This window comes from Miscanthus floridulus, chromosome 14 (assembly GCF_019320115.1).
Source record: "Miscanthus floridulus cultivar M001 chromosome 14, ASM1932011v1, whole genome shotgun sequence".
NCBI classification, from domain to species: domain Eukaryota; kingdom Viridiplantae; phylum Streptophyta; class Magnoliopsida; order Poales; family Poaceae; genus Miscanthus; species Miscanthus floridulus.
This window is the reverse complement of record NC_089593.1, coordinates 86,960,342-86,986,925: the sequence shown is the minus strand read 5'-3', so window position 1 is coordinate 86,986,925 and position 26,584 is coordinate 86,960,342. Positions and strand designations below refer to the sequence as shown.

General features: G+C 46.0%; 1 protein-coding gene and 1 long non-coding RNA gene across 9 annotated transcripts; one reads left to right on the top strand and one right to left on the bottom strand.

Annotated features, from left to right (window-relative positions):
- Positions 1-5,915: 5,915 nt before the first annotated feature.
- On the bottom strand, positions 5,916-13,806 carry LOC136504769 (cyclin-T1-4-like). Of its 8 annotated transcripts, XM_066499762.1 has the most exons (10): positions 13,671-13,723; positions 13,544-13,583; positions 12,838-12,887; positions 12,118-12,336; positions 11,479-11,560; positions 11,011-11,148; positions 10,201-10,379; positions 9,966-10,120; positions 6,509-7,802; positions 5,916-6,042 (listed from the first exon to the last, which is right to left on the bottom strand). In XM_066499762.1, the coding sequence occupies exons 3-9, from the start codon at positions 12,876-12,878 to the stop codon at positions 6,937-6,939; spliced, it is 1,680 nt and encodes a 559-aa protein (XP_066355859.1). In that variant the 5' UTR covers positions 12,879-12,887; positions 13,544-13,583; positions 13,671-13,723; the 3' UTR covers positions 5,916-6,042; positions 6,509-6,936. The 8 variants fall into 8 exon arrangements, with proteins under 8 accessions (XP_066355859.1, XP_066355863.1, XP_066355860.1 ...); XM_066499766.1 differs by lacking the exon at positions 13,544-13,583 and having other exon boundaries at positions 12,118-12,436; positions 12,838-12,891; positions 13,671-13,806; XM_066499763.1 differs by lacking the exon at positions 13,544-13,583 and having other exon boundaries at positions 12,118-12,417; positions 12,838-12,891; positions 13,671-13,806.
- Positions 13,807-13,839: 33 nt separating this feature from the next.
- On the top strand, positions 13,840-15,599 carry LOC136504770 (uncharacterized). Its single transcript, XR_010770973.1, has 3 exons — positions 13,840-14,085; positions 14,653-15,068; positions 15,147-15,599. It is a non-coding gene; the product is annotated as an uncharacterized lncRNA (long non-coding RNA).
- Positions 15,600-26,584: the final 10,985 nt, after the last annotated feature.

Sequence of the window (26,584 nt, the reverse complement as noted above, 5' to 3'; positions counted from 1 at the left end):
GTGCGCAAAATTGGTCACGACAGCAAGGATTTGATGAAAACAATGAAGACAAGTGTACAAAGTAAGACAGCGTGGACTAGGGTTTGATGAATACAAAGGAATCACAGCAATACTTGAAGGTGTTCACGGATTATGATGAAAAACAAGGGGAAAACACAAACTGGACTTAAAAACGATCTAAAACCAGCAACAAGAACTTGACCTAGGGCACAAACTCAACAACGCAAATCAGAGATGAACTTGCACGGCACAATGAGGCTATAGGACAGGGAATATGTGACGATGTTTTTTTGGCTTTTTTGTGGACTGTAGGTAATGCAAAAATAGTAATAATCTAAAGGGGGAAACAAAGTTATACCTAACGGGCAACAAGGTCTCTGATACCACTTGATGTAGACAAGGCCCGATCTTCCAAAAGGTATGATAGCGTCGATTGGTGGAGACTCGACGTTCACGATCTAGGCTTCGAACCAAGACTGATTCGGACCCCCGCAACCATTACACCACAGCTTCGTTGGTTATCAACCACGCGAACGCGATTGACCTCGCCGAGAAGGCTTTCCTGCAAGCGAATCGAGAACACAAGCAAGAACGGGATGAACGCAATCTAAAATTGCAAATAAATATGAGGCTTATGATAACAAGAAGGGGTTCAAGTCTTTATTCGAAAGGACTAATCGCCACAGGCGAACAAGATCAAGAACTGGGGCCCTGGTTCACAGCAAGCGGCCTTGGCGGCGACAGTTGCAGCAAAACGACGTCTGTTTCACGAGGAAATCAAGAACTAAACAAAACCCAAACCCTACGGAGAGCGACGACTGGTATTTATAGAGTCTTGGGCGTCACCCCCTGGACGCGCCCCCTAATGGGCCCAAACATGATACACGGTCCAACGGACCAAAAACTGGTGTCGCAGCACCCTGGCAGATTCTGGACGCTGACTTGTTTCGACGATTCCAGTTGATTCCGAAGAGATTTTGACGTGAAACCACTTGGATTGGATTCCTTATCAAATTAGCTTTCCATCCATATATGGATCATCGAAAACGGAGTCCGGATGCGTCCTAGGTGACCAGTTTAAGGCAGACTGGTCCTGGAGCCCGAACCGGACTCGAACTTGAGTTGGACTCGGCTTCCACCACGAAAAAGATGAATTGGACGCCCATGCTGGACGTCCTCCTCTACTTGGCTTGTATGCGATGAAGTAGTGATGTCCTCATCAAAAGCTGTCTTAATGTCCATTTGATGAACGATAAGACCATAAGAGGCTGCCAGGAAAAGCAAAACTCGAATTGTGGTCAATCGGACAACTGGTGAATAAGTATCAATGAAATCCTCACCTTCCTTTTGAGTATAACCCTTGGCCACAAGCCTTGCCTTGTACCTCTCAATAGTACCATCAGGCCTAAGTTTTTTCTTGAACACCCATTTGCAATCTATAGGCTTGCACCCATAGGGACGATTAACTATTACCCAAGTTCCATTAGACATAACAGAATCCATCTCACTCCATACCGCTTCCTTCCATAAGTCAGCATCAGGAGAGAAATATGCCTCTTCAATGGTCGTTGGTGTGTCATCCACAAGGTACACAATATAGTCATCACCAAAAGACTTTGCAGTCCTCTGTCTCTTGCTTTTCCTGGTGACTATAGTGTCATCCTCCTCAGGATTTTGCATATAAGGTTCCTCAATTTGTTCTATCGGAATAAAAGTTTCATGCTCATGGGGAATTATAAATTCATGACCAGTTGTGCTAGGTGCATTTTTTATGGGAAACTCATTCTCAAAAAATATAGCGTCTCTAGATTCCATGATTGTATCAACAGCCATATTAGGAACACTAGAGTTTATAATTAAAAATCTATAACCCACGCTGTGAATAGCATAACCAAGAAAGACACCATCAACAATCTTTGGTCCAAGCTTTTGCTTTTTGTTTATTGAAACATTCACCTTTGTCAAACAACCCTAAGTTCGTAGGTAAGAGAGATTTAATCTCTTCTTCTCCCATTCCTCGAATGGTGTGATTTCTTTGTTCTTTGTGGGCACTCTATTTAGAACATGACACGCTGTCAATATAGCCTCACCCCACCATTCCTTAGATAGTCTCGCAGTCTCCAACATGACATTAACCAAATCAGTTAGAGTACGGTTCTTTCTCTCTGCAATCCCATTGGACTGTGGTGAGTATGGTGGTGTCCTCTCATGAATATTCCATGCACCGCGCAAAACTCAGAAAATTCATTTGAGAAATATTCTCCCCCGCGATCGGACCGTAAACACTTGATTTTCTTCTCAAGTTGATTTTCTACCTCAGCTTTATAGACCTTAAAATCATGCAATGCTTCATCTTTTGTTTTTAATAAATACACGTAGCAAAATCTAGTGCAATCATCTATAAATGCCATGAAGTATTGTCTACCGCCTTTAGTCAATTCGTCATTCATTTCGCATAAATCAGAATGAACGAGTTCTAATAGTGTCAAGTTCCTCGCCTCAGCAGCCTTGTGAGGCTTGCGCGGTTGCTTCGATTGCACACACACCTAGCACTTAGAATCTTTGACTAAGTTAAATTTTGGGATTAAATTCAGATTTGCAAGCCACGTGAGACAGCCAAAATTAATGTGACAAAGTTGTGAATGCCATATATTCGACTCATCCGAAACATTAACATTATTCACCACTTTATTACACACATCATCAAGCAAAGATAAGCGGAACAAGCCTCCGCAATTATAACCTTTTCCAACAAAAGTTCCATGTCTCGACACAACATATTTATTGGACTCAAGAACAATTTTAAAACCTTTGTGACACATCTGAGAAGCGCTAACAAGATTCTTCTTGATGAAGGGGACATGCTGCACGTTCTTTAATAGCACCGTCTTTCCCGAAGTAAACTTCAGAACGACCGTACCAGCACTAAGAACATGCGCATGCGGACCGTTTCCCATCAGCAAGGCTCCACTCCTGTCAGCCTGATAGGAAATAAACAAAGAAACATCAGCACACACATAAATATTAGCACCACTGTCCATCCACCACTCAGGTGAAAGACAAACTAAAAGAACGAAAGGTAAAGAATTACCATACCCAGATGTTCCTCCTCCAGTCTTGCTAATTACCATGTTTGCTGATTTCTTTTCTTGCTTATATTTGCTGTCTGGGCACGCACTTGTCCAATGCTCATCACTCCCACAAACAAAGCATCCTTCACCTTTCTTGTTGTTTTTCTTCTTAAACTGTGCAGTCTGCTTAGGCTTTGCATTGTTGTTCTCTTGCATATTCTTCTTCTTTTTATTACGAGATGCAAATGAGTTTTTCTTCTTCACCATATTGGCTGCGGAAGACTCAACTCCTTTTCCACGGTTGTCTTTTGCTCTCGTCCTCTTCTCAACATCAAGAGATCCAATAAGCTCAGCCACGCTAAACTCTTGTCTCTTATGTTTTAGAGAAGTAGCAAAATCCCTCCAAGAAGGTGGCAGCTTAGCGTTTATACAGCCGGCCACGAACTTATCGGGCAACAAACATGGAAAATGTTTTAGTTCCTTCGCTAGCGCCTGTATCTCATGAGCCTATTCGACCACAGAACGGTTTTCAACCATTTTGTAGTCATACAGCTGCTCCATAAGGTACAGCTCACTGCCAGCATCAAAAACCCCAAACTTTGCCTCAAGAGCATCCCATAACTCTTTGGCTAATGTGCAAGATATGTAGTTTTTCTCATATTTGGGATAAAGTTCACTAATCACGGCGCCTCGAAACAGGTTATCGGCAGCCAAGAACTTTCGCTCCTCCTCAGGAGTAAACTGTTCAGGCTTTCCCTGTGCGGCGTGATAGCAGTTCATCACAGTCAACCACAATACCATCTTGACACGCCATATCATGAAATTCTTGCCATCAAAATTATTTGGCTTCAAAGCAGCAGCAAAACCACTGACAGAAAATTGCCTAATATTAGGTTTTTGGATTGTTAGGAATTTAGGTAATTTCATTATCAGTTTAATCCAGAAAAATAACATCAGCAGGTTTGTGACAACATATATGTGCATGTGTATATTTCTTATGAACACTACAGCATGCAGAGATGACATACTGGTGAATACAGTAAAAACACAAAGTACAGAAATCACAGAGATTAGACTGTACCTAGTGGAGGGTCCCATGCCGAGGCATCGGAGGCTCCATTCGCACTAGTCGACATAGTGCATTGCTCGAAGTCGCGGACCACAGTCGATGCAGGAAGATGTTCGCAGTGCAGTCCCACAAACAGATCACCAGGAAGAAGATGCCTTGACGTTCCGCAGGCAATCACCGAGAAGAAGATGTACGTAGACGAGCAGTCACGGATCGCTCCCCAAAAACCGAATCGCCGCGCACCCCGTGCAAGGTTCTCTAGCGAACGAGGGTTCCGGAGGCACCTGCTCTCCCGCTACTCCGTGCGCGCAGAGGTATGGGACGGGGAAACCAGAAGGCTGCAGAAGTGTGGTTTTCTCGAGAGTGGTTGCGGAAGGACTCGGATATATGGACGGGGAGAAGAGAGGCAGCAGAGAATCCCAGGAGACGGAGAGACGGGCCCGGCCCGGCCCGGTCGGCGGCGGCGGCGCACGCGGCACGCCTTTATCCTTTTCTCAGCTTCTCAATTTAGATGAATAATTTCTAACCATATAAGCTGAGTCAGCTTTCAGTCAAAATCCCGTATGGTATTAAACCATACAACACTTAATTTTACGCACCATAGAGTTTTATTTGATTTATTAAATATTATATCCCATATAATATCAACATTTTGGATCTAGATTTTGTGAACTTGAAGCGTTTGGCTTAGAGTTGGTGAAGTTGATCTGTTTTTTTTTTTTTTTTTGATTTAGAGTTGGTGAAGCTCTCCAAAAAAAAAAAGGCCGTATAGCATGGCATCTAGAGTATGGAGCTGGCCCTAACATTTATGATCCATGGGACAAGAACTAATCGAGCAAAGGAATATATAGGGAGTGCAAGTGAAGATCAGCGATGAGGATTTTGCCTCATCTGGGAGGGCTCAGACCTGTTCCGACTCTACCTGACATCACACTATAGCAGAAGTTCTAGCACGCCCATTTATCTTTTGCCCCTAGCGAAAGCCTTTTTCTCTTTGGCTTTGCCAACGACTTTTTCTAGCTACTATATATAGCACGGAGCTAGAGCCTAGCGAACCCTACATTTGAGCATGCATTTGTCGAGAGGATTTGTCCAATTTCAATCAAACTAATTAAGTTTCAGCTTTGCACGTTTGTTATGTCCTGGATTTTTTTTATCTTCTTTTAATCTTTATAATGTGTCATCACTTGAGGTCTTTGCTTGCCTAAATCCATCGCCTATGGGGAAAAAACGTTATATACTATGACTTCCTCTATTTATAATTATAATTCAGATAACTTTATTCTAAGTCAAACCTCCTTTTTAGAAGATTTGGCTTCAATTCTAGCATCTTCGTTAGAGACTTTTCAAATTATATTTCACTTCGAAATTGAACTTACTCTAGGCCTAGTATCTAAAGGAACTTTTATCAAAATTATAACGTCAAAATTTATGGTATGAACCTAGGCCTAGTTCTATTTTTTATAAAATATGTTTTGATAGTTTATTTATTTTAACTACTCTCTTCGTTTCAAATTATAAGACGTTTTGGTTTTTTAAGGTACATTGTTTTTACTTTATATATATGTATAGTGTATATCTAAATGTATAGCAAAAGCTATGTATCTTGAAAAAGTCAAAACGTCTAATAATTTGCAAAGGAGAAAATAGTTGCTAATATGTTATTTCTATAAAATACTTAACCAAAATTAGAAAAGTTTAATTTGATTTAGATTAATATAATATTTTTACGAATTACACAAGTACAGACGCAGGTGCTCAACACACACGCACACTCACCCCTATGAATACACGTACGCAAACCCTACCCCTATGAGCACCTCCGAAAGACTGTGCCGGCACATCTCGAGATTGACAAAGTCACCACAGGTGCCTCGCTATCGACGGGAACGTCGCCTACCACTGAAAGCACAACGCCGTTAAATCCTAAAATAAATCCAAAAAATACGAGCACCTATGTCAAAGTCGATGAATTGAACCCGGGTGGATAGATTCCACCACAAGGAACCTAGATCAGTTCGCTAGAGGTGAAGTGAACTACAAATTATTTGGAACAGAGGGATTAGTAAACATTGTTATTTTCATTGACTATTAAATAAAGTCGTATAAGCCCTAACTAGGAAACGATGAGTTAATCTTTTTCAGTTCGTGCTCACAGCTTAGATTGGATGCGCAGCAGGCCGTTCAAGCGGCGACCACACGAAGACAGCGTTGGGCTTTTATTACCCAACAACTGGCACATTACCGGCCCAGAAACAATAATAAAGAAGCAAAACACGGATCGATGTCCTAAATCGCTGGCCCGTCGCCCTCTTCGCGTCGGCAAACATCACATGTAGAAAATGAAATGCAGAAATGTAACTATTACCAGAAGGCAGAAGCGTGAGCATGTTTCATTCATATATTCCAATGCTTGTTGGAACATAACAAATATTGGTAGCGCAACATTCCGCGTCAAGTGCATATCAGTTGTGTCGTTTGTTCAAGTGCATATCAGTTGTGTCGTTTGTGGGACACGTCACTTCGACTCCCTCTTGATGTTGCACAGTACAGCAATTTTGTGTCACTCCAGCATCCTCAGGCACCAGTGAAGATACATGCTATCAGTCATCAACATGTATCGGTCACCATACAATGAATTCGATACCAAATTGCATGTAGTTCACCAGTTTCCATCAAACCCATCCAAAATCATGTGATCATTCAAGCTTGAGCCTTTTGTAGTCTTTTTCATCCTGCTCAGGTCTTCATACAATTTGAGAATGATCCTGGCCCTTTTGGTGCTTCAACGTGTGATCAAGCTGCTGTGCCAGGAGCACCATTTTGCTTATAAAATGGTGGAGGATGTTCTTTACTGTCCGGAAAGCCCATGTCTTCAGCAGTTGTTGGTACACCCTGCTTGACATGGTGACCGCTCTCCATTTCTTGGTTAGTGTTTTGAAGATCAGCTGGAGGCATGCTACCTTGGGACAAGTTCTGTCTCTTATCCTGCTTAGCCTTCTCATCCTCAACAGCCAATTCAACACCATGTTCTAGCCCTCTATCAAGAAGATCATCATCGTCCATCTTTGTTGAAACACCGCCTTTCGATTTGCTTTGCTTCTCCAAAGCTGCTTTTACCTTATCCTTGTCGATTTTGTGCACCACATCCATTCTCAAGGTTGACAACCCAGGAGCATCTTTGTCACCAACATTATCTCTTGTTTCATTGGAATTATCATGTGATCGATGTGGTTTATGTTCTTCCGCTAGATTATGAGACTCATAGCTGGCCTTGGAATAATGATGTCCAGGCGAGGACCTTTTGTCATGGTGCAATCTGTCCATACAAGCATCCGATTTAGTTCCACTCCTGTTCTTTACTTTGCTGCCACCATTGTCATTTTGAAGTATTTTGTGGCCAGAAAAATGTTTGTCTGAATTTGAGTGCCCAACGTCATGGTGACCTGGTGCACCTGTTGAGGAAGAATGCTGCAAATTTGACAGCCTGGATACTTGATGACGTCCATGAGCAGATGGTTCCTTGGAGTTTTCTTCAGATTTTACAGATGAATGTTGATTACGCACACCAGCAGCGCTACCTTTGGCTTCACCTCCATGTGATGGTTGTGCCTGCGTAGTACGGTTTTGCTGATACAGCTCCAACATTTGGTTGCTAAAATCTGCAATAATGGATGACAAATATGTTTTATTATCAGATGCAACTTAAAACCAAAAGATACTGGCACATGTTAGACCACATTGTTATAATAAACTAATAAATAATAATTATGACAACAAATAAGAATTTCCATGCACTGTCTAGTCAACACTAAACAATACATAGTGAGTAGAACCAGCTTCCAAGAGGACAAAGGCTACTAAATTTCTGATTCTAACAGCTGTAAGGTAGCTGGGACTTCCAGTCAGGTGGTCGTCCTCTTTACCACAATGTTTTATATGTGACAAATCACCAGTAAGAATTAGAAGATGCTCCTTGTTTTTAGAAAAAAATAAACCAGTTACTAATTCCATGTGAAATAGTGCTCTTCCAAAGGTATTGTGTAGCTCTCTTACAAGGTAAATATTAATAAAAAAATGTGTGCACCATCAAAATCCTATTCATAGACAGATTAAATATACCTAAGAAAGGCAGCAATATACTAATATTGCAAGAGAAAGACACATAGCAACTACAAATATCCAACTGGAACAAGATCATTTCGCAAGAGGGAAAATCAAACTCCATCGGCAGAACATTATCAGAGCATGTTCAGAACAGTGCCTAAAGCAAATCTCAAATTTGACCAATGGCCACCCTCTTTGGGCCAAATAACAATATATTGTACTCCCTCCGTACTGGAAAATAAAGTCGTTTTAGGGTGTGGAAGCTTTTGCACAAATGAAGTCGTTTTAGTTGTTTTAACCATCCTTTGGACGCTAATGCCCTCCATTAATTGCATGCCTCCTCATTAGTCGGGGCCCCTTCGGTAGGGGTCCCCTCCCCTCGGCGCCATGCAACGCGAGCCGCCCGCGACCCTTGGGTAGCCGCCGCCAATCACTGCCATGCAAAACTCACTGCAGCAAAAATACCGCGCTAGGGAGGGATCGAACCTTGACCCTCATGCCTCGGGCCTCGCCGTGCTAACCAGTCTAGCTGCAAGCGTTTGTCGTTTGGAAGATACCCACAACCATATTTAAAAATGGCAAACAGGGGAAAATACACCCTAATAAATCACTCCTTGGTATGCTAAATCCTGTCCAAAACGACCTTAATTACCAGTATGGAGGGAGTACCTATTTTTATTAGATAGCTTTAAGTTGTTAAGTATATCCTACTTTCCTATGCAACAGAAAAATGAATTGGTTCAAGGATGCTGGCATTTAAATAAAATGGCCGACATGCAATTTATGAAAATTAAATTGTACAATGGATTAAGGTGTGAAAAAGTTAAGACAGTAAATTATGGCATAAAATGTATTTCCATCTTAAAAAACAATGATGACAAAAAATAAACCTTGTACTAGGATATAATAAGCTATTGCAATGGAGAAAAATGCCATCCTACTTTAGCCTGAATACAAGTCCAGTGGAGCTGCAGTATGTCAATAACTGCTAGAAGTAAAGAAAGAAGGCACATAGTTATCAAGTGAAGTAACCAGTGGTTCTGTCCTAAGTCAAACAATCTTAAGTTTAACTAAGTTTATACGAAAAAAACAATACTTATGATACCAAATAAATACTATTAAATTCATAATCAAATATATTTCTATAGTAAATCTATTTGGTATCATAAATGTTGATAATTTTCTCTATAAACTTGGTCAAACATAAGATATTATAAAAAAACTCAACCTGCAGGGGGTAAGACAGCCCCTGGGCATTGCATTAAGAAGAAGACCTTCTCACGCATGTTGAGAAAACCCCCAAACTCCTGCCCCACCCATACACAGCGGCACCGTAGCCCATGTGAGAACGACCACGACCGGGGCTGCGCCTTAGACCTGTGCTTTGACATAGGGCAGACAAGGAGATTTTTTTAACCCTAACCTGAAAATTTGCTCCCACGAGGAGTCGGGACCTGAGTGCTAATCAAGCCATCTAACCAACTCAACTAGAGGCCCTTATTATGACATGATAAAACCAAAACCAGAAGTAGTACCTATGATGTGTATTCAATACTTCAAAACCAGGAGTTGCACAGGAACAAAATCAAATTGACACACCAGACACATGGTAATAATTCAATCAATAACAGTCAAAACGTATGCACTATGCAGAATGAACAAACAAAATAGGAGCAACTGAAACTCTTTCATCACTGACTTTGAAAACAAGGACCAACCTTCAAGCTGTTGTAGCGTGACACCAAATTCCTGCCACCAAAACTTATCACCATCAGAAGGGAGCTTCACTTTGAGAAACTTAGCAGCCAAAAAGATAACACCTGCTGCAATATGATGAGGCTCGAATTGCAGGCAAAGCGAAGTACTACTCAGCCTGTACAGTGCACAGCATTAAGTGAAGTAGACAACTGGGGACTACAATTTGAAAAGACAGTTAGGGTAGCACTAGCATACCCATCATTTACAAAACTCCAGGCAACCTGAGGAAAATTATTTATATCACCAACATTGAATCTCCTTATTGCTTCAACCAAGGGCTTGTAAGCATGATGAATATTCAGGTCAAACTCGAGTGTTACAAGTACAACTCGCTCCCCAAGTAAAATAAATTCTTTTTGTTTATCAAATAATTCCTGCAAGAGGCAACAGTAAGCACTAATCTCAGTTGAAATAACCCTTACATTGCTTTTTGAGTCAAATATGAATTAGTGCACGCGGAAAATAAAATCTATGCAGATTTAGAAGAAGGAATAGCAAAATGACAGCACTATCACAATGTTCATGCTTGACACAAAGGAGCATAAAAATCGTTTTCAGGATTAGATTATTCGGCTTAGATAGTATAAGCAACCATAAGCTGATAATGGAAGCATGCAAAGGCAGCTATTGATGACCATCATTTTGTAAGTAAATATTTATTAAGCATCATAAACTGTTAATCATCCCATGACAAAAGTAGATTTCAACTGCTTTCATTGAGATTTAGGAGTGAGATTTGAACCTACATACTAAAATGGAACAAAGATCTAACATTTACTTGCATAAATAGCTATACAATAATATAACTACATCATAGTAGTGTATGACGCAATGAGTAACAAATTTATACTTAAATACATACTAGTTCCAAAGTAAAGTATTTGATAAAAGTTCCCAAGTAAAGTGTATGAAACAATATTAGTTCAACAGTATAACAATCATGCAGGGCAAACTAGGTAGTGTCAGGACTTCTGAAACAAAATAAAAAATAACGTAATCCATTACCTTCTGCTGCTTGATTCTCTGACCAGCCGTAGGGTCCTTCTTATGAATAAACTCGTAAGAAATCAGGATGACATCCTTCAAAGGTATGGGTGTTTCTTCAACTTTTCCAGCTAAGAACATACAAACTGTGGCGATTATCTGCATGAATATTAGATTTAAAAGTATTGGCACATATTCTATCTATAGAAACAAAATGCATAACGACACAGTATGAAGAATTCGGTTTCAAACACAGATGCAAAAGGCAAATGAGAAGATTGAGTTTGTCAATCTCTTATCAATAGCGAAGATCCTATTAATAGTCAGGCACAAAAAATGGAAAAAGAATTTTTTTTAATTAAACCAAATTTAAAAGCAAAATGCAATTATATCAATGTATAAGGTAACAGTTACGAACCTACAAGCTGAAGGGAAACTTTACCAACCATTGAAAAACAAAGCTAGAGACAAGCATCAAATGACACTTACTCGTCTATCATTTTTTGCAAGGGATTGGCGAAGGTAAAAACGATGACAGAATACCATAGCTGTAGCAATCGTCAGTTGAGGCCTAAAAACAGCAAACAAGTGAGGGGGGCTTTATGAGATTAAAAGGATGAGCTAAAAGGATTTTTTTTTTCAGCAAACTTGATAAAAGTTAACAACAGAAGGATTAGCATGAGCAATGCAATTTGCATCAACATTATAAACACTGAGTAAAGTGACATACTTTAGCATTCAACTACCAAGGCCAACCATGTCCAAAAAAATAAACACCAGCAACACCTCAATCCATTTTTCACATGCCAGACTGTCAAGTACCCGAAATTTAATTATACAACAATAGAAATACAAATTTCTCTCTTCTTATGACAGTATGAACATTTTGGTCAAAACTAAAGTTAATTAATGGGGAAAAAGATAAATATACTACTCCCAGAAACAATTGTAAATCCACACAAATGACTAAGTAAAATGAACAAAAGAATAAATTTGATATAGCAGATATATTTTGAGAAACTTCAACATCATGGAAATATTAAAGTAGCACTTCATTTTAAATCATGTTTCAGAAGTGAAATGCAAAGGTAGCAGACAATATAGAGTAGATCAATGTCTCAATCTTACAATTTAAGCTTCTTCCCCAAATCTTGTAGAAACTTGCAATATGATTTTCGAAGGTTCGACTCTTTCTTCCAATCAATGCCATCCCTTCTGGATGGAGAGTTTTCCTCTAATTCCTTTCTACTGAAATACCATGACGAACCAAGTTTACTGGCTTCCTCACGCCTACCCTGGGTAAATCCATTGGGGCCATTGTCCACAACTCCATGGTATGAAAAATCACTAGGCACCATAGCCATGTAAGTTCGATTATATTCAGCACGAAGTAATGAAGAATTTACTCCTTGGAATCTCAATCACTCTCTGAATAGAGAAGGTATACCTGGTGTTATGACAGTTACCAAGAAATTGAAGAGACGGTATGCACAACCTCACAATGGAACTTCAGAGAAAGGTAAGGAGCGGCATGTGCATTCAAACAGGCAAGCTAAATTCCAAGATTGATTATAAAAGTGGAAATTGATAGAATGGTATGGTTGCCATAACATGATAGACAGCCCAATAGTACACAACCATGCCCACATTTGGTGATGATATATGGTAGTACATGCTATTCAAAATTTAAGAATGGAATGATATATCTTAAGAGAATCCTACTGTTCATTAAGAAAGAATCCCAGTATTTATTAATAATAATAAATCTAAACTCTAATCTAAAGCAATAAAAAATAACTAACTACTGAATCCTAGCATGATCAACTATGCAAAATAATTCATCCTCACCTCCTTTCCAGCATGCCATCCCCACCTCCCACACCCAACATTTCTACCAACTACCTACGTGGCAGAGCAAGAGTCACACATGATGCAAACTTCATCAAATGGGTTAGGCATTTCATCAAATTGGAAGAAGGCACAAGACCTTTAAGTCAAGGATGACCAACTATAATCATCAAACAATTCATTCATATACATACAAATCGTCATTTGTAGACAACATGGTTTAATCAAGCAACAGATGGAATTATGGAATTTTGATATCGCTGGTCCACGGCAAAGGGATTCTTGTGGAAGGGATCCTTGCACTTTGCCTCGGAGTGGTTTGGCTAAGTATGCAGCTGCGGTCGCTATCCACGGCAGTAACAGAGAACTTCTAGCCCATGGGAACACGTTGATGAAAGCAAAGCAAAATTTCAGATAAATCAAATGCTGTATGTTCAGAAAATCCGAAAAGGATGGTTTGTATCCGAAACATATTCAGCCCCCATGTCTAAGATCACGCTATCGCAAATATATATATATATATATATATATATATATATATATATATATATATATATATATATATATATATATATATATATATATATATATATATATATATATATATATATATATATCTATATATATATATATATATATCTATATATATATATATATATATATATATATATATATTAATAGTCGATTCGATGCGATTACTAAGTACCAATGCATCAAAACTGAAGCGACTGCATTGCCCAACTGACCTTACAGAAAAATCGCAGTGTCAGATCGAAAAAAATCAATCGAACTCCACCAGCATCTGAACCCTAATCAGGGGAGGGGGGTCGTACCTGGCGGCGTCTGCATGGAAGAGGCCGCGGTACGAGGGGGAGGCCTGGGATGACGCAATCCCTGCAGCTGCGTGCACGGAGGACGGAGGTGGCCGACGACTCAGCGCGCGTGGCCTTGCCTGGGCCTGACGGCTGGACCTTGACGGGAGGGCTGGGATTTTTTTTCCTTTATTATAATTATTGTATTTTTTAATAAGGGATGGCTCTACCTGTTGGGCGGTGCAGGGCGGTGGAAGAGGAACCAGGATCCGTTGACGGTTCAAAACGCAAAAAACGCTCTTCAACCCCCGATGGATGAGGATGTCTCATTCCTCTCTCCTTGTCCCCCACATCCAAGGGAGTCCTATCCGAAGCCTCATCCGGCGGAGGGGAGCAACAGCCATCTTCCCGCGCCGCCCCGGAGTTCTCCATGGCGGTATGTCCCCATCCTTCTGTTCTCGTTTTGGTGTCGCCCATGGCCGCCGCCGCTCCCGTGTGGAGGTCGCCCCCTATTGCTCCCGTGCGGAGGTCGCCCCTATTGCTGCGCCCGCCAAATCTGTTTCCTTCTCGCCGATGGCTGCAGCTGCTCCCGTGCGGAGGTCGTCCTCCTGCTGCTACCGTTCGTCCTGCTGAAGCTCGTGACCTACGCAACCTGTCGGAGCGGCCTCCTGCTCGTGTCCCAAATCTCGACGAGACAATTTTATTTTTTTGAATTTGTTTAATAGGTGAAGAACGACCGGCTGTAGCTTGCCCATTGATGTGTTGGAGGTGTCAATTAGGCCATTTCATTTTTTTTGATTTATTCAATAGGTGAAGAAGGTTCTGAAGCTTATGCGATTCTGAGATGGCCAAAATTGCCAGTAGAACTTTTCTGACTTTCATGAGATTGTTTAGACCTATTGAATATTATCTGCTAGTTGTAGACAGATTAAGGTCTTATTATTTAGTAGTTCAAGTTAATTTTTATGTTCTTAGAATTATTGAAGACAATTCCTATATGCAGGAAAAAAAATGCCGAGTTGGGTTGATTTGGTCTTAGCCAATGGGGACACCAATGATCTATTTTTTTGATGACTTTCAAGTTCAAACACATGTTGAACAAGTTGCTGAACAATCAACTCCTCCCTTGAAACCAAGTAAGAAGAGGACTAGAAATTTCACCCCCAGGAAGACAATATGTTGGTGACAGCATGGCTAGAAATTAGCTTGGATCCAGTTCATGGTACTGATCAACCTCGTAGTACCTATTGGAAGCGAATTCATGATTACTATCATGAGCACAAGACTTTTGAGTCAGAGCGTAATATCAGTTCTCTCTCTCACCGTTGGGGTATCATCCACAAAAGTGTTAATAGATTTTGTTGATGGTATACTCAGGTTCAGAATAGAAAAGAAAGTGGGCTGACAGAGCAAGATAGGGTAAGTTATTTAATTGTGTTAATTGATTGAAAATATATATGTTTTGTGCATCGTAGCCCACACATGTTTCTTGTGCAGATAGAACGGGCAAAGGAAATGTATCAGGCAAAAGATCTGGAGGGGAAATCATTTACTTTCATGCACTGCTGGAATAAGTTGAAGCATGAGCAAAAGTGGGCTGATCTAGGTTGTGAAACCTCTCAAAGCTCTCAGAAAAAACACAAGACGTCCTCAACTGCAAGTCTAGGGTCATGTACACCTAGAACTCATGAAAGTAAGCATGCTGATGAAGAGGAGGGACCAAGTTATACATCACCAAGAAAAGGAAGGCCAGATGGTAAGAAGAAGGAGAAAGCACGCAGGTTTGGAAATCCTAACTCTCAAGGAGAAGGCCTTTACATGGAGGCAATGGAAAAATTATGGGCAAAGAGAGAAAAGGCCGAAGAGATGAGGGAGATTAAGAAAAAAGAACGTAATGATGAGAGGCTTGCAGTAGAGACTAGAAGGCTTGAAATCGAGCAACAAGTAGAGAATAGGAGGCTGGATTTAATGCAACAAGAAATAGAGTTGAAACGGAGAGAAGATGATGAGAAAGTTATGAATATGGACCTTACTAGTATGAGTGAGCAACGAAAGGTATTCTATAAGACATTGCAGGATGAGATCATTGCTCGACGTTGTGGTGCTGGCAACTAGAGGCATCGTGTTTTATTTGTGTTTTGTGTGTGCACTATGGACTATGTTTATTTAAATTATATATCAGTATGTTTGTTATCCAAGGAACTCTGTAAGCATAATTTGTGGCTCGATTATTGTAACATTCTGGTGTTACATTGTAATGCTTTGCTAAAATATTTCACGAGCATCATAATTATGTGCATGTGTGTATAGCATAAATTATAAATCAAAGTTCGGTTATTGAAACAATCATGCGAAACATGAGTCCGTGGTTACGTTTCATATAATACTATTTAGTATTCTAATCTAATGGTTGTCGAAATCAAAGTGCTATAGAACGTTTGGCTAACGGTGATGAAATGTGTGCGGTCACGGACCAGGATAGCTGGTTAGAACATCGAGTAGGCCGGATTTGGGGTTCGACATGAAACCATTCGGAACGACGTCCATTCGCATAGGCTTGAAAGAAGGTCGACGAAGCTAACTTTGGCTAGTTTTGTAGACTGATCGGCTTAGGAAAATCGCGCAATGTCACTGCTTCGATTGATAGCTGGATGTACCCTCTTGTGCATCGAGCGATTAGTTTGGCGTTTGGAGCACGGCGTACACGTTTTCTACTTGCTTCAGAAAGCGTGCATAGCACGTAGTTGAGCCTGGGCGCGGTCACCACCCACTGGCTTGCCAGCGCTCACATCCCTGCAAGCCGCGCCCACGTGAAAGCTCTAGTTTGGTTTTGGTGAATTGATGAAACCCTAAGTGCTAACCTAGTTTATCAAGTGATCATGAGATAGGTAGCACATTCCAAGTGGTGAAGCAAATGAAGATCATAACATGATGATGATGCCATGATGATGATCAAGTGCTTAGACTTGAAAAGAAGAAAGAGAAAAAGGCAAAAGTATAAACCATAGGAGCTATTTTGTTTTGGTGATCAAGACACTTAGAGAGTGTGATCACATTTAGGTTTGATAGCCGTACTATTAAGAGGGGTGAAACTCGTATCGGAATGCGGTTATCAAAGTGCCACTAGATGCTCTAACTCATTGCATATGCATTTAGGATCTAGTGGAGTGCTAACACCCTTGAAAATATTTGTGAAAATATGCTAACGCATGTGCACAAGGTGATACACTTGGTGGTTGGCACATTTGATCAAGGGTGGTGAAGTTTAGGTGCAAGGGTAAGTAACTCCACCGGCGGAGTGTCCGCCTATAGAGTGTGGACAGTCCGACGGTGCCACCGACGCCCTAAACAGAAAAGACAGAGGTCACTGGAAGTGACCGGACGCTGGCCTCGGTTGGACCAGCGTGTCCGGTCAGGTGTAGCAGTGAAGACGCTAGCGTCAGTCAAACGACCGAACACTGGGTCGCTCTGCGACCGGACGCTGAAAAGCTACGTCCGGTCATGTTATCGGTCGGCACAGTGATTAGGGTTAAGCACCGGATGCTGGGCTGTGTCCGGTCAAGCATGATCGGACGCGTCCGGTCGGCAAAAACACGTCTTGGACCCTTACTGTAAACGATCGGACGCTAAGGGTTCAGCGTCCGGTCAGCTCTGTCGGAGCGTCCGGTCAACATTTCGACCGTTGAGATCAAACGTTCTCTGTTGAACGCAGGAGACACGTGGCCGCCATCGGGCTACCGGACGCTGAGGAGCAGCGTTCGGTCAGTTGGACCGGAGCATCCAGTCAGCCCGTGTTATGCCCAGTGAAGAGGTATAACGGCTCTATTTCGTGGGGGCTTCTATTTAAGCCCCATGGCCGGCTGTAGCTCATAACCTTTGGCCATTTTCATTGACATAGCAACCTTGTGAGCTTAGCCAAAGCCCTCCCACTCATCTCCATCATTGATTCATCATCTTTGTGAGATTGGGAGTGAATCCAAGTGCATTGCTTGAGTGTTTGCATCTAGAGGCACTTGGTGTTTGTGTTTCGCTGTGGATTTCGCTTGTTACTCTTGGTGGTTGCCACCACCTAGATGGCTTGGAGCAGCGAGGATCATTGAGCGGAGGGTGGTGATTGTCTCCGGCTCCGATCATGGTGATTGTGAGGGGTTCTTGACCTTTCCCCGGCGGAGCGCCAAAAGGTACTCTAGTGGATTGCTCATGGCTTGTGTGATCCTCATCTTGTGTTGGTTGTGCGGCACCCTATTGAGGGTTTGGCGTGTGAAGCCAATTAGCGCGTGAACCTCCAAGTGAGTGAATCGCCACAACGAGGACTAGCTTACCGGTAAGCAAGTGAACCTCAGAAAAAAATCATTATGTTCATCATTGATTCCGAGGTGATTGGTCTTCATTGTTATTCATCCTTGTGATTGATTGGTTCCTCCATCTACACGGCGGTATAATCTTCTTGTTCACTCTCTTTACATTACCGCAAACTAGTTGTCAAGCTCTTTAGTGTAGCTAGTTGTGAGAGCTTGCTTGCTTGGTTGGTGTGGCTCTTTAGTTAGCTTTTGAGAGCACATTAACATAGGGTAGTGTTATAGCTATTGTGTGAATAGATACTATCTAAACTAGAATTGTGGTAGGTGGCTTGCATTTTGAGTAGGCTAGCGCAACACTTGCTTCGCCTCATAATTATCTAACCATTTTGTTAAGTGTTGTTGTAGAAAATTTTTATTAGGCTATTCACCCCCCCTCTAGCCATTAGGACCTTTCACCATGGCCGCGCAGGCCACGCTCACCGTCGCGCCGGCTGCATCCCACCGCAGTGCCGGTGCTTGCACGTGGTCCGGCGCTGCGCGCCAGGTTTGCCTGCCACCGCTGCTGCTCGCCTGCCACCGCTGCTGCTCGCCTGCCATCTCTGCTGACCTGCACTGTGCGCCGAGGCACAGTCCTCGTCCTCATGCCGCCGTGACGCTGACGCGCGCTGACCCTGCATCTGTGCCTTGGCCGTTGCTGCCCGCTGGCGTGCGCCACCTCGCCGGCTGTTGCGCTGCGCCCAGGCCACCGACCAACTCTGCCGCGCCATGCCCTGCTCTGCTCTGTCTTGGTCGGGAGTGCGTCGGGCCAGCGCGACACGCCGCCCGTCGCCACACCGGTTCTACATCCATTGACATCGTTTTGGCTGCTCGTGCGCTGGGTGACAGCCTGCCCCGCCGTCCCCTCAGCGTCGCTTTCGCGCTGCCTCATTGTCTGGCGCTGCCCGCCGCGACGACGCCATACCGCGCTTGTCGGTGTTTCGTACAAGCACCGGCAAGTAAATTTATAGTAATGCGCGTTAGGCTCGGATGGTGCGCTAAAGGACACAAGATTTATACTAGTTCAGGCCGAATGTCCCTACGTCCAGTTTGTTGCTGCTCGTTTTATTAGCACCGTGAACGGTTTGTAGTAAGGGGTACAAACGATCGAGAGAGGGACTGGTCCCAAGTCTCTGATGGAAAGGTTGAAAGGAGGTCAAGAGCTTCGTAGCAGCATGACTGTGTGTATCTGTGCGTGGTCTTGTTCGGTCTCTTTTTATGGGAGAAGCGCATCCCCTTTTATAGATGAAGGGGCTGGCTTTACAAGGATGAGAGCTTTATCTAATCTTGTGGCTTACGTCTACCCGGCCTGGTCCTTCATCTGATGAGTGCGAAGGAAGATAAGTGCCTACAACACTGTCGATGTCTCTATAGAATGTCAGGTTGATTACAGAATGCTGCCCTGCACAGGGTATGGGCTGTAGTACAGTGGTTTTGACTTATTAGCCTTTCCCAGCCTTGCTCCACACGCCTTTCGGTTCCTGTGAGTCTTCGTCGGAGGGACGAGGGGTCGGGGTCCAGAGTAACGCTGAGGTCAAGGCCTTCTGACTTGGCGGACCTGAGGGGTCGGGAAGCGGGCGCCACTCCCTCGGGTCCATAGCGTGGTGACGGAATACCCGTCGTTCGTGGAGATAGCAAATCTTCTTCTGGAGTGTAGCGGTTGTCATATATCTTCATCGGGTTCCGTGTCCCAGGGCTGAAGGCGGCGCCTACAACTCTACAGGGCGAGGAGCATGCACCTATACAACCTTTCGGGCCCTGCGGCGCCTGGAAGGGTCTAAAGCACCCGTCCCGTCATCCCCTAGCAGTACTTTTCTTGCCAGGGCGCAGGGTATGGTTCTTGGAGCCACGGTTGACCCGAACATCTTGTCTTGCCCTGTCCCTATCATCTTGAGGGGACGGGGAGAAGTGGTCAGGTAAGATGAAACTAGTCTTTAGATATGGAGCAGGGTGAGGCTCGTTCCTTGCCGTTGGGCGAAACGGAGACCAATCCCTATCTCCTGGGCGAGACTGACCCTACCCCTCCGGGGTCGGGCGAGGCGGAATCTATCCCTCAGCCCTCGGGCGAGACCGAGCCCGCCCTAAAGGTGTCGGGCGAGACGAAGACTAGCCCTGAGCCCTCGGGCGAGGCAGAGCCACCTCAAAGGCATTGGGCGAGTCAGAGTCTATCCCTCAGCCCTCGGGCGAGACCAAGCCCGCCCAAAAGGTGTCGGGTGAGACGGAGACTGACCCTGAGCCCTCGGGCGAGGCAGAGCTATCTTAAAAGGTGTCGGGCGAGGCAGAGTCTATCCCTCGGCCCTCAAGCGAGACCGAGCCCGCCCCAAAGGCGTCGAGCGAGGTGGAACCAAGCTCCTGTCATTCGAACAAGGGGTGAAACAGCGCTCTTATGCGTCCAGAAGTTTTTAACGTTCGGTGGTTATTGGTTCCACCTTCTGGGGTACCCCGGTATTAGGTCCCCAACAGCGCTCATCGCCTTGCCACAGTGGCCGTGCAGACGGCTGTCTGGGGCACGTCCTGCTGTTCCCCGTAGGAAGGTGTTGGCTCGTTGCGTTGACGCCGCTCCAAGACCTCCCCTGCCCCGCTGTCTCCATGGCCGCTGAGTCGACTCTGCCCAATTCACCGTGACCATAGCATTAGACTCCAATTCGGCTTGCGCTCGGCTTCATTAAGTATCCAGCCACGTCCCGTCCCCACCTTGTTGTGTATGCCGTTGCACAGGGCCGCAATTTCGAAATACTGTGCCATCGGGTCCATAAGACCGCACGGACGCTCCCTAACGGCAAGCCAGCCACTCCGAGCACCTTGTAGGAATTCAGTGCACCCGCAGCTTAGCCGTACACTCCTGAGCACCCTGCGCACCTCAGTCGTAGCTTCGCAGCAGGCCAGCCACCTCCACCACGGACGTGCCACCGTCGAGCACCGCTGCACCGCCACAAGCGCACGTGGCCAGCTCTGCTCAGACCACCTCCGACTGAACCGACAACGCGAAGGTATCCGTGAGCACTCCCTGGTGCTTGCTAGCTCATGTGCTAGCCTTTCCTTCGTTGTTGCTTACGGGAACGCGCCCGCCTTTGCAGGTCAAGGGCCACCACCAGGGAGGGAGTTCGGGACGCCGCCCCTGTCCACCATAGCGCTTCCAACCACCGTGTGTTGTCTCCGAGGTAATCATCCGCCTCTTAGTTAAGTAGTGGGAGGTCGGGTGGCGCCGGCGTGGCTGTCCTATGCCCACGCTGTCGCGCGCGGTGCGTGCCCTGGGCCAGGGACTCCGCCGTGGTAAAGAAGGAGGAAGGGGAGGACGTAACCGTAAAATCGTAGACTAGGTAAATAGTGTCGTAGTGCTCTCGGTAAATGTCAAGTAGTTCGGGGGTGCCCGTGCATAACTGCCTTCGCGCGTGGGCCTCCCCCGTCGTGGGCCATTGGCCGACTAGGCCATGCTCGCACGTGGGCCGCGCTGCACTGGCGTGCGTGGCGCGTCGTTGCGGGCCGAGCCGCGCGATCTGGGGCAAAGTGGGGAATTCGGTTTTCTTATTTTTCTAGAGAATAGAAATGCTTAATTATTTTTGTTATGAATCCAACTTCGATAAATCGTAGTAAATTGCGTGGTTGTCCAAAAATAGTGAAACCAAGTTTGTTAGGTTCGCAAAAATGCCATCTATCTGTTAGTGTAGTTAGTTCACAATTAGCTGTTATGATGATAGGCTCATAAGAATTAAGTAGAAAGCTTAGCGTTATATCGATCAATAATTGCAGGAATTATTGTGGCAAACCGGCAATAGCTTTAGCTTTGAAAATGTTACAGTAGGTTCCCTAGGCCTTTATATACTTGCTGTAGAATTGGTAGCCGTAGAACGAGTTGCTTAATAGCGTAGTTATTATCATTGCTTCATTGTATGTATCATAAATCGGCATTAGGAGTAGGAATATCCGTAGTCGCCATAAGAATGTATGTCACATCCATACTTGTTAGTGGTGGTGGTACATAGCTTAGCCTTAGTGGGTAGACCTCACTTAGTAGTTTAATAGATGTACTTTTAGGCTAAGAGTTGTTGTTGCCATCTTATTAAGCAATGCATCATCATTTCATGTAGATCACGAATAGGTAGACTTCGTACCCGTCAGCGAGCCGGAGTACGACGAGGTGATTGAGGAGTACGAGGAGGAGCTCTTTGCATAGGAGGGAGCCCAGGAGCCTATTGGTACTGACCTTGCTGACCCAGCACCTGCCCAAGGCAAGCCCCGGTGCATAACCCCTATTTTTTAAATGATCACTGAATATATTTATATGATATGCATTTATGTTACAGACATTTTATAGAAACTACATGCATAAGTATATCTACCCATGAGTCCTACTAGTACAGGTCGAGTAGCTGCTGTGCTCAGGATGTAGGTAGCGTGAGTAACCTGCCGTTACTCGCAAATAGGTGATTAAACTATGATATCATGATGAAATAATGGAAAGGTAAATGGTGACCGGGCAGGGATATGGATTTGGTACTGGTGGGTGTGAGGGGTTGTGTCCTGCGGCCAACAGGGCATAGCCCGGTTACACTTTTTCCCTGTCTGTGTTGATTAAGGACCGGTCGTTGCATATGACTCTAGGCAAGTCACAGATTATTGTCTTGAGCGCATACTTGGGTATGGGCGCAGGGAAGGCTTGCTGCTCTCTTGTCGCGGATCCGGCTCTTTCCGGACCGACTGATGGGAAGAGGAGGTGGTGGAGGTCCTTGCACCACACTAAGTCCGGGACTCAGGGGTGGGGGCTTGGAGTCCAAGTTTGGATGGGGACCTGAACATCTAGGACAGGAGAGCGGTGGGTTAGTCCTGCTTGTGCCTAGGGTACAAGCAGGGCGTGTGTCTTCGGGGCACCCAGCTGGGCACATTGATTCGTGAATCGCCGAGCTATCCGGTACGGCTTATCTGTGGTTTAGCACCGTAGTAAGAACTGGAAGTGGAAAAGGAGAAGGAACAACATCGATTGCTCAACTCTTGCTTGAAAGTAGAACAGGTGCTTATATAGATTGACTAGATGAAAACTTAATACGGCTGATGATAATAATGTATCAATAAGGACTCACTACTGGGCGACTCTACCAGAAGTTTTTAATGTTCGGTGGTTATTGGTTCCACCTTCTGGGGTACCCCGGTATTAGGTCCCCGATAGTAGCCCCCGAGCCTCTAGGTGATTCGAGTAGAACCGCCTGGAGGGTGTTTTTTGATTTCATCAAAGTTACTTTGCCAGAGGGTGCGCGCAAGCGCTCCCGATGGGTGTCTGCGGAGTTCTGATGGGATCCGGTACTTTGCCAGAGGGTGCGCGCGAGCGCACCCGATGGGTGTAGCCCCCGAGCCCCCGAGTGATTCGAGTAGAGTCACCCGAGGGGTTGTATCGGTCCCTTTGCAGGTAAGGTTGAAGGACTTAATTTTTCGTCAACTGGACGTTTTTTCGAGAGGGTCGTGGTATCCCGTTCGTGGGGAACTCATTCAGGGCTGACCTAACTGGTGCTTGCGCCCTTGATTTTGGGTCATTCGTGGACCCTTCCTCAGTTGGGCCGGCCGCTGAGCTTCTGGACCCTAGGTGGGCCAAAGAGAGAAAAGGCCTTCATGGCTTGTGTTTCCCAGGTGGGTAGAGAGTCCGGATTTGCCTGGGGAAGGTGAACCGTCCACCGTGATTTTCGGGGTGAGAGGATAGGGACTACGGGCGCGTGTCCCGCAACGTGACGCGGTGGTGCGCGTGGCAGGCCTGGAGATCGAGGCGGACGGTTGTCCTTCTCGCGTCCGTCGCCCCCTATAAAACCACGGGGTTTGCCCCAAGGTTCCGTATTTTGCTCCCCTGCCTTTGCGTTCTGAAACATCCGCCGCCAATCGCCCTAGCCTCCTGTGGCCGTATTGCCACCATCGACCGGCTTGCGCTCGTGTTGTAGCCGCCGTCAAGCTTGCGCATGCCCTCCTCCCCCATTGCTTTAATGGAGTTGTGGGGCAGATCTAGCATCACCTCACGGCGTTTGGAGGGCCTCGTCCGCCGTGGCCTTCTCCGCCCACTGTCTGCCGTCCAGGAGTGGCTGCTACCTAGCGACGAGGGTGAGCCGGTGCCGCTCGAAGGGTATGTTGTCTCTTTCGCCATCTTTCTTGAGCGGGGATTTGCGGTACCCGTGCATAGATTCCTTCGGGGGCTGCTAGATTATTATGAGGTGGAGCTACAGCATCTAACTCCCAATGGGGTTCAACACATGGCTGCGTTTGTTGCCCTGTCCGAGGGTTTCCTGGGGATCGATCCCCATTTTGATATGTGGTGATATTTCTTTAACATTAGTTTGTCGAAGAGGAAGATTGGGGGGAAAGATGTGAACGCGCCGATGGGATGTGCCAGCATTCATCTACGCCATACCCGGTCGAGGGGTTACCCATACATGCGTCTGGCAACATCCAACAAGGGATGGCACTCGCAGTGGTTTTATGTTAGGGATGATGCGAGTGCCACCCTTCCGAGGTACACTGGACGCCTTATTGTAGATGCTCCGGAGTCGTGGAGCTGGGGCGTCCAGTCCAAAGACAAGAAACACCTCTCCAACCTTCTTTCCGCCCTCCAAGCCCTGAAGGATCGAGGTGTAAAGGGGACGGGGATTATCGGCGCCTATCATGCGAGGAGGGTGGCGCCACTGATGGCACACATGCTTCCCCTGCATCGGATGATGCCCGGGATATCGTTCGAGGGGACGGTGCTCGTTGAAGAGGCGCTCCCTTTCTCGGAAGTGGCGCAGCGCATCAAGGAGGTGATGGAGCCGACGAAGGATTCCACAGGCAGGGTCCTTGACATCGTGTATCTGGTGCCCGGTCATCCCCCAATGCGGCCAAAACCTGGGTTCTTTGAATTCATAAGCCCTCTTCTCCTGTGCTCTTTTCTTTCTCCTGAATCTCCCTTTTTTAATACTTGCTTTTGTGATGTTGGGACCAGCCAAGGGGCTAGTCTTCAAGGATAGTCCGGTTCCACTGCCGAAGGATAAGGCCGTGGCGGTGGCGAATCGACTCACGGCCGAGCGGGACAGAAAAGCAAGGGAGGAGATGAAGAAGGCGAAACGATTGACGCAGGAGGCACGGGATCGGGGGGAGGACATGAGCAGTGAGGATGACGACGATGACGATGACAATGACGATGAGGTAGCTATCGGCGTGGATTGGGATGTCCTAGAGGACGAGGACACGTTGACAAGTGGCCACCCCATCTGTGCAGGGACCCTTCCCTTTCCACGCGGAGGGAAGTGAATCGGTGAGGTCGGTGGAGGCCGACGAGTCCGCCACTTCGCATGGCGTGCCGGCCGAGGACCGGTGGATGGAGGAAAGCGGGCCTACCGCTGCCGACCCCGGGGAGACGGGGGAGGGGAGTGGCACTGGAGCCATGCCCAGCTCTGGTGTCGCGCCCTGTGAGACGATGGAGGGGAGCGGCTCTGGTGTCGCGCCCCATGAGACGATGGAGGGGAGCGGCTCTGGTGCCGTGCCCCACGAGGTGAGCCCCCTGCCCCGGAGCAGGGGGCAGGCTCGAAATGGTCCCGCCCAGATGAGTCGGGGCAGGGATCTAGGGATCTGTCCCCAAAACGCTTTCGCCGACCGAGGACGTCAACGTAAGCTGCTGATTCCTCTATTTTCATCCTTTTTCCATTTTTATTTTGACTTAATGGTTATTACCTTTGTGCAGGTTCTTGCGGACGGGTCACCCCCTGGGGCTAGTGCCCAAGAAGAGCCTCGCCATTCAAGTGGGACAGATGGCGTCGCCTAGCGTCACCCCTGTTTCGGGCAGGAGTGGTGCCGATGTTGGGGCCGCGTTGGCCAACCCGACGGCGTCTGTGGTGGCGCCCACGCCCGTGGAGGTTACCGAGTAGGCTGCTTCCTCCATGGCAGACGTGGTACAGTCGGCCGAGGGTCGTATACCGCCGGTGGAGGTGGTCATGACCGCGCTAAGCCAGGACCAGCCGTGCACAGCCGTGGTAGCGCTCGAGGGCGTAGTGCAATCTGCGCCACCGGGGGCCCAGGTGGATCCGCCCGTGGCGCTCGAAGTGACCCAGATGGAGGAGGATCCAGTCGGAGGGTCCTCGAGCATGGCGGTGGTGCTGCATAGGTTCAGGAGGGAGCCACCCCTGGCCCCTTTGTTGGGAGGAAGCCGCTCCCCCGCGCAGGGGGAGCCGCCGCTCGAGTGGATGGCCGCTCAGGACCCGACATCGGCTCTTTTCTCGCTTGATGATCATTCTGAGAGCATGGAGTGGGAGGGTCTTGACATCGGGATCTTGACCATACTGGACGCCCTGGACCAGGCCAGAGGAGCCCTCCATGAGATCGTTATTCCTACTACTCAGGTATTAGCTGGGCTTTCTTCTTTCTTCGCATGTTTTTGTGTTTTCGCATTTCTGATACCAGTCTTCTTCCTCTTCAGATTCTTGTTGCTCGTAGCCGGAATAAATCCCAATTTCTCCACGAGCAGAAGGCAGAGAGGGATCGCCTTTCCGAGGAGGCCCGACTACGAGCAGACATGGCCGCCCAGCTTGCTACCGCCTAGGAGCGGGAGGCCCAGGCACGTCAAGACGCGGAGGAGGCCCACAGGATGTTCGA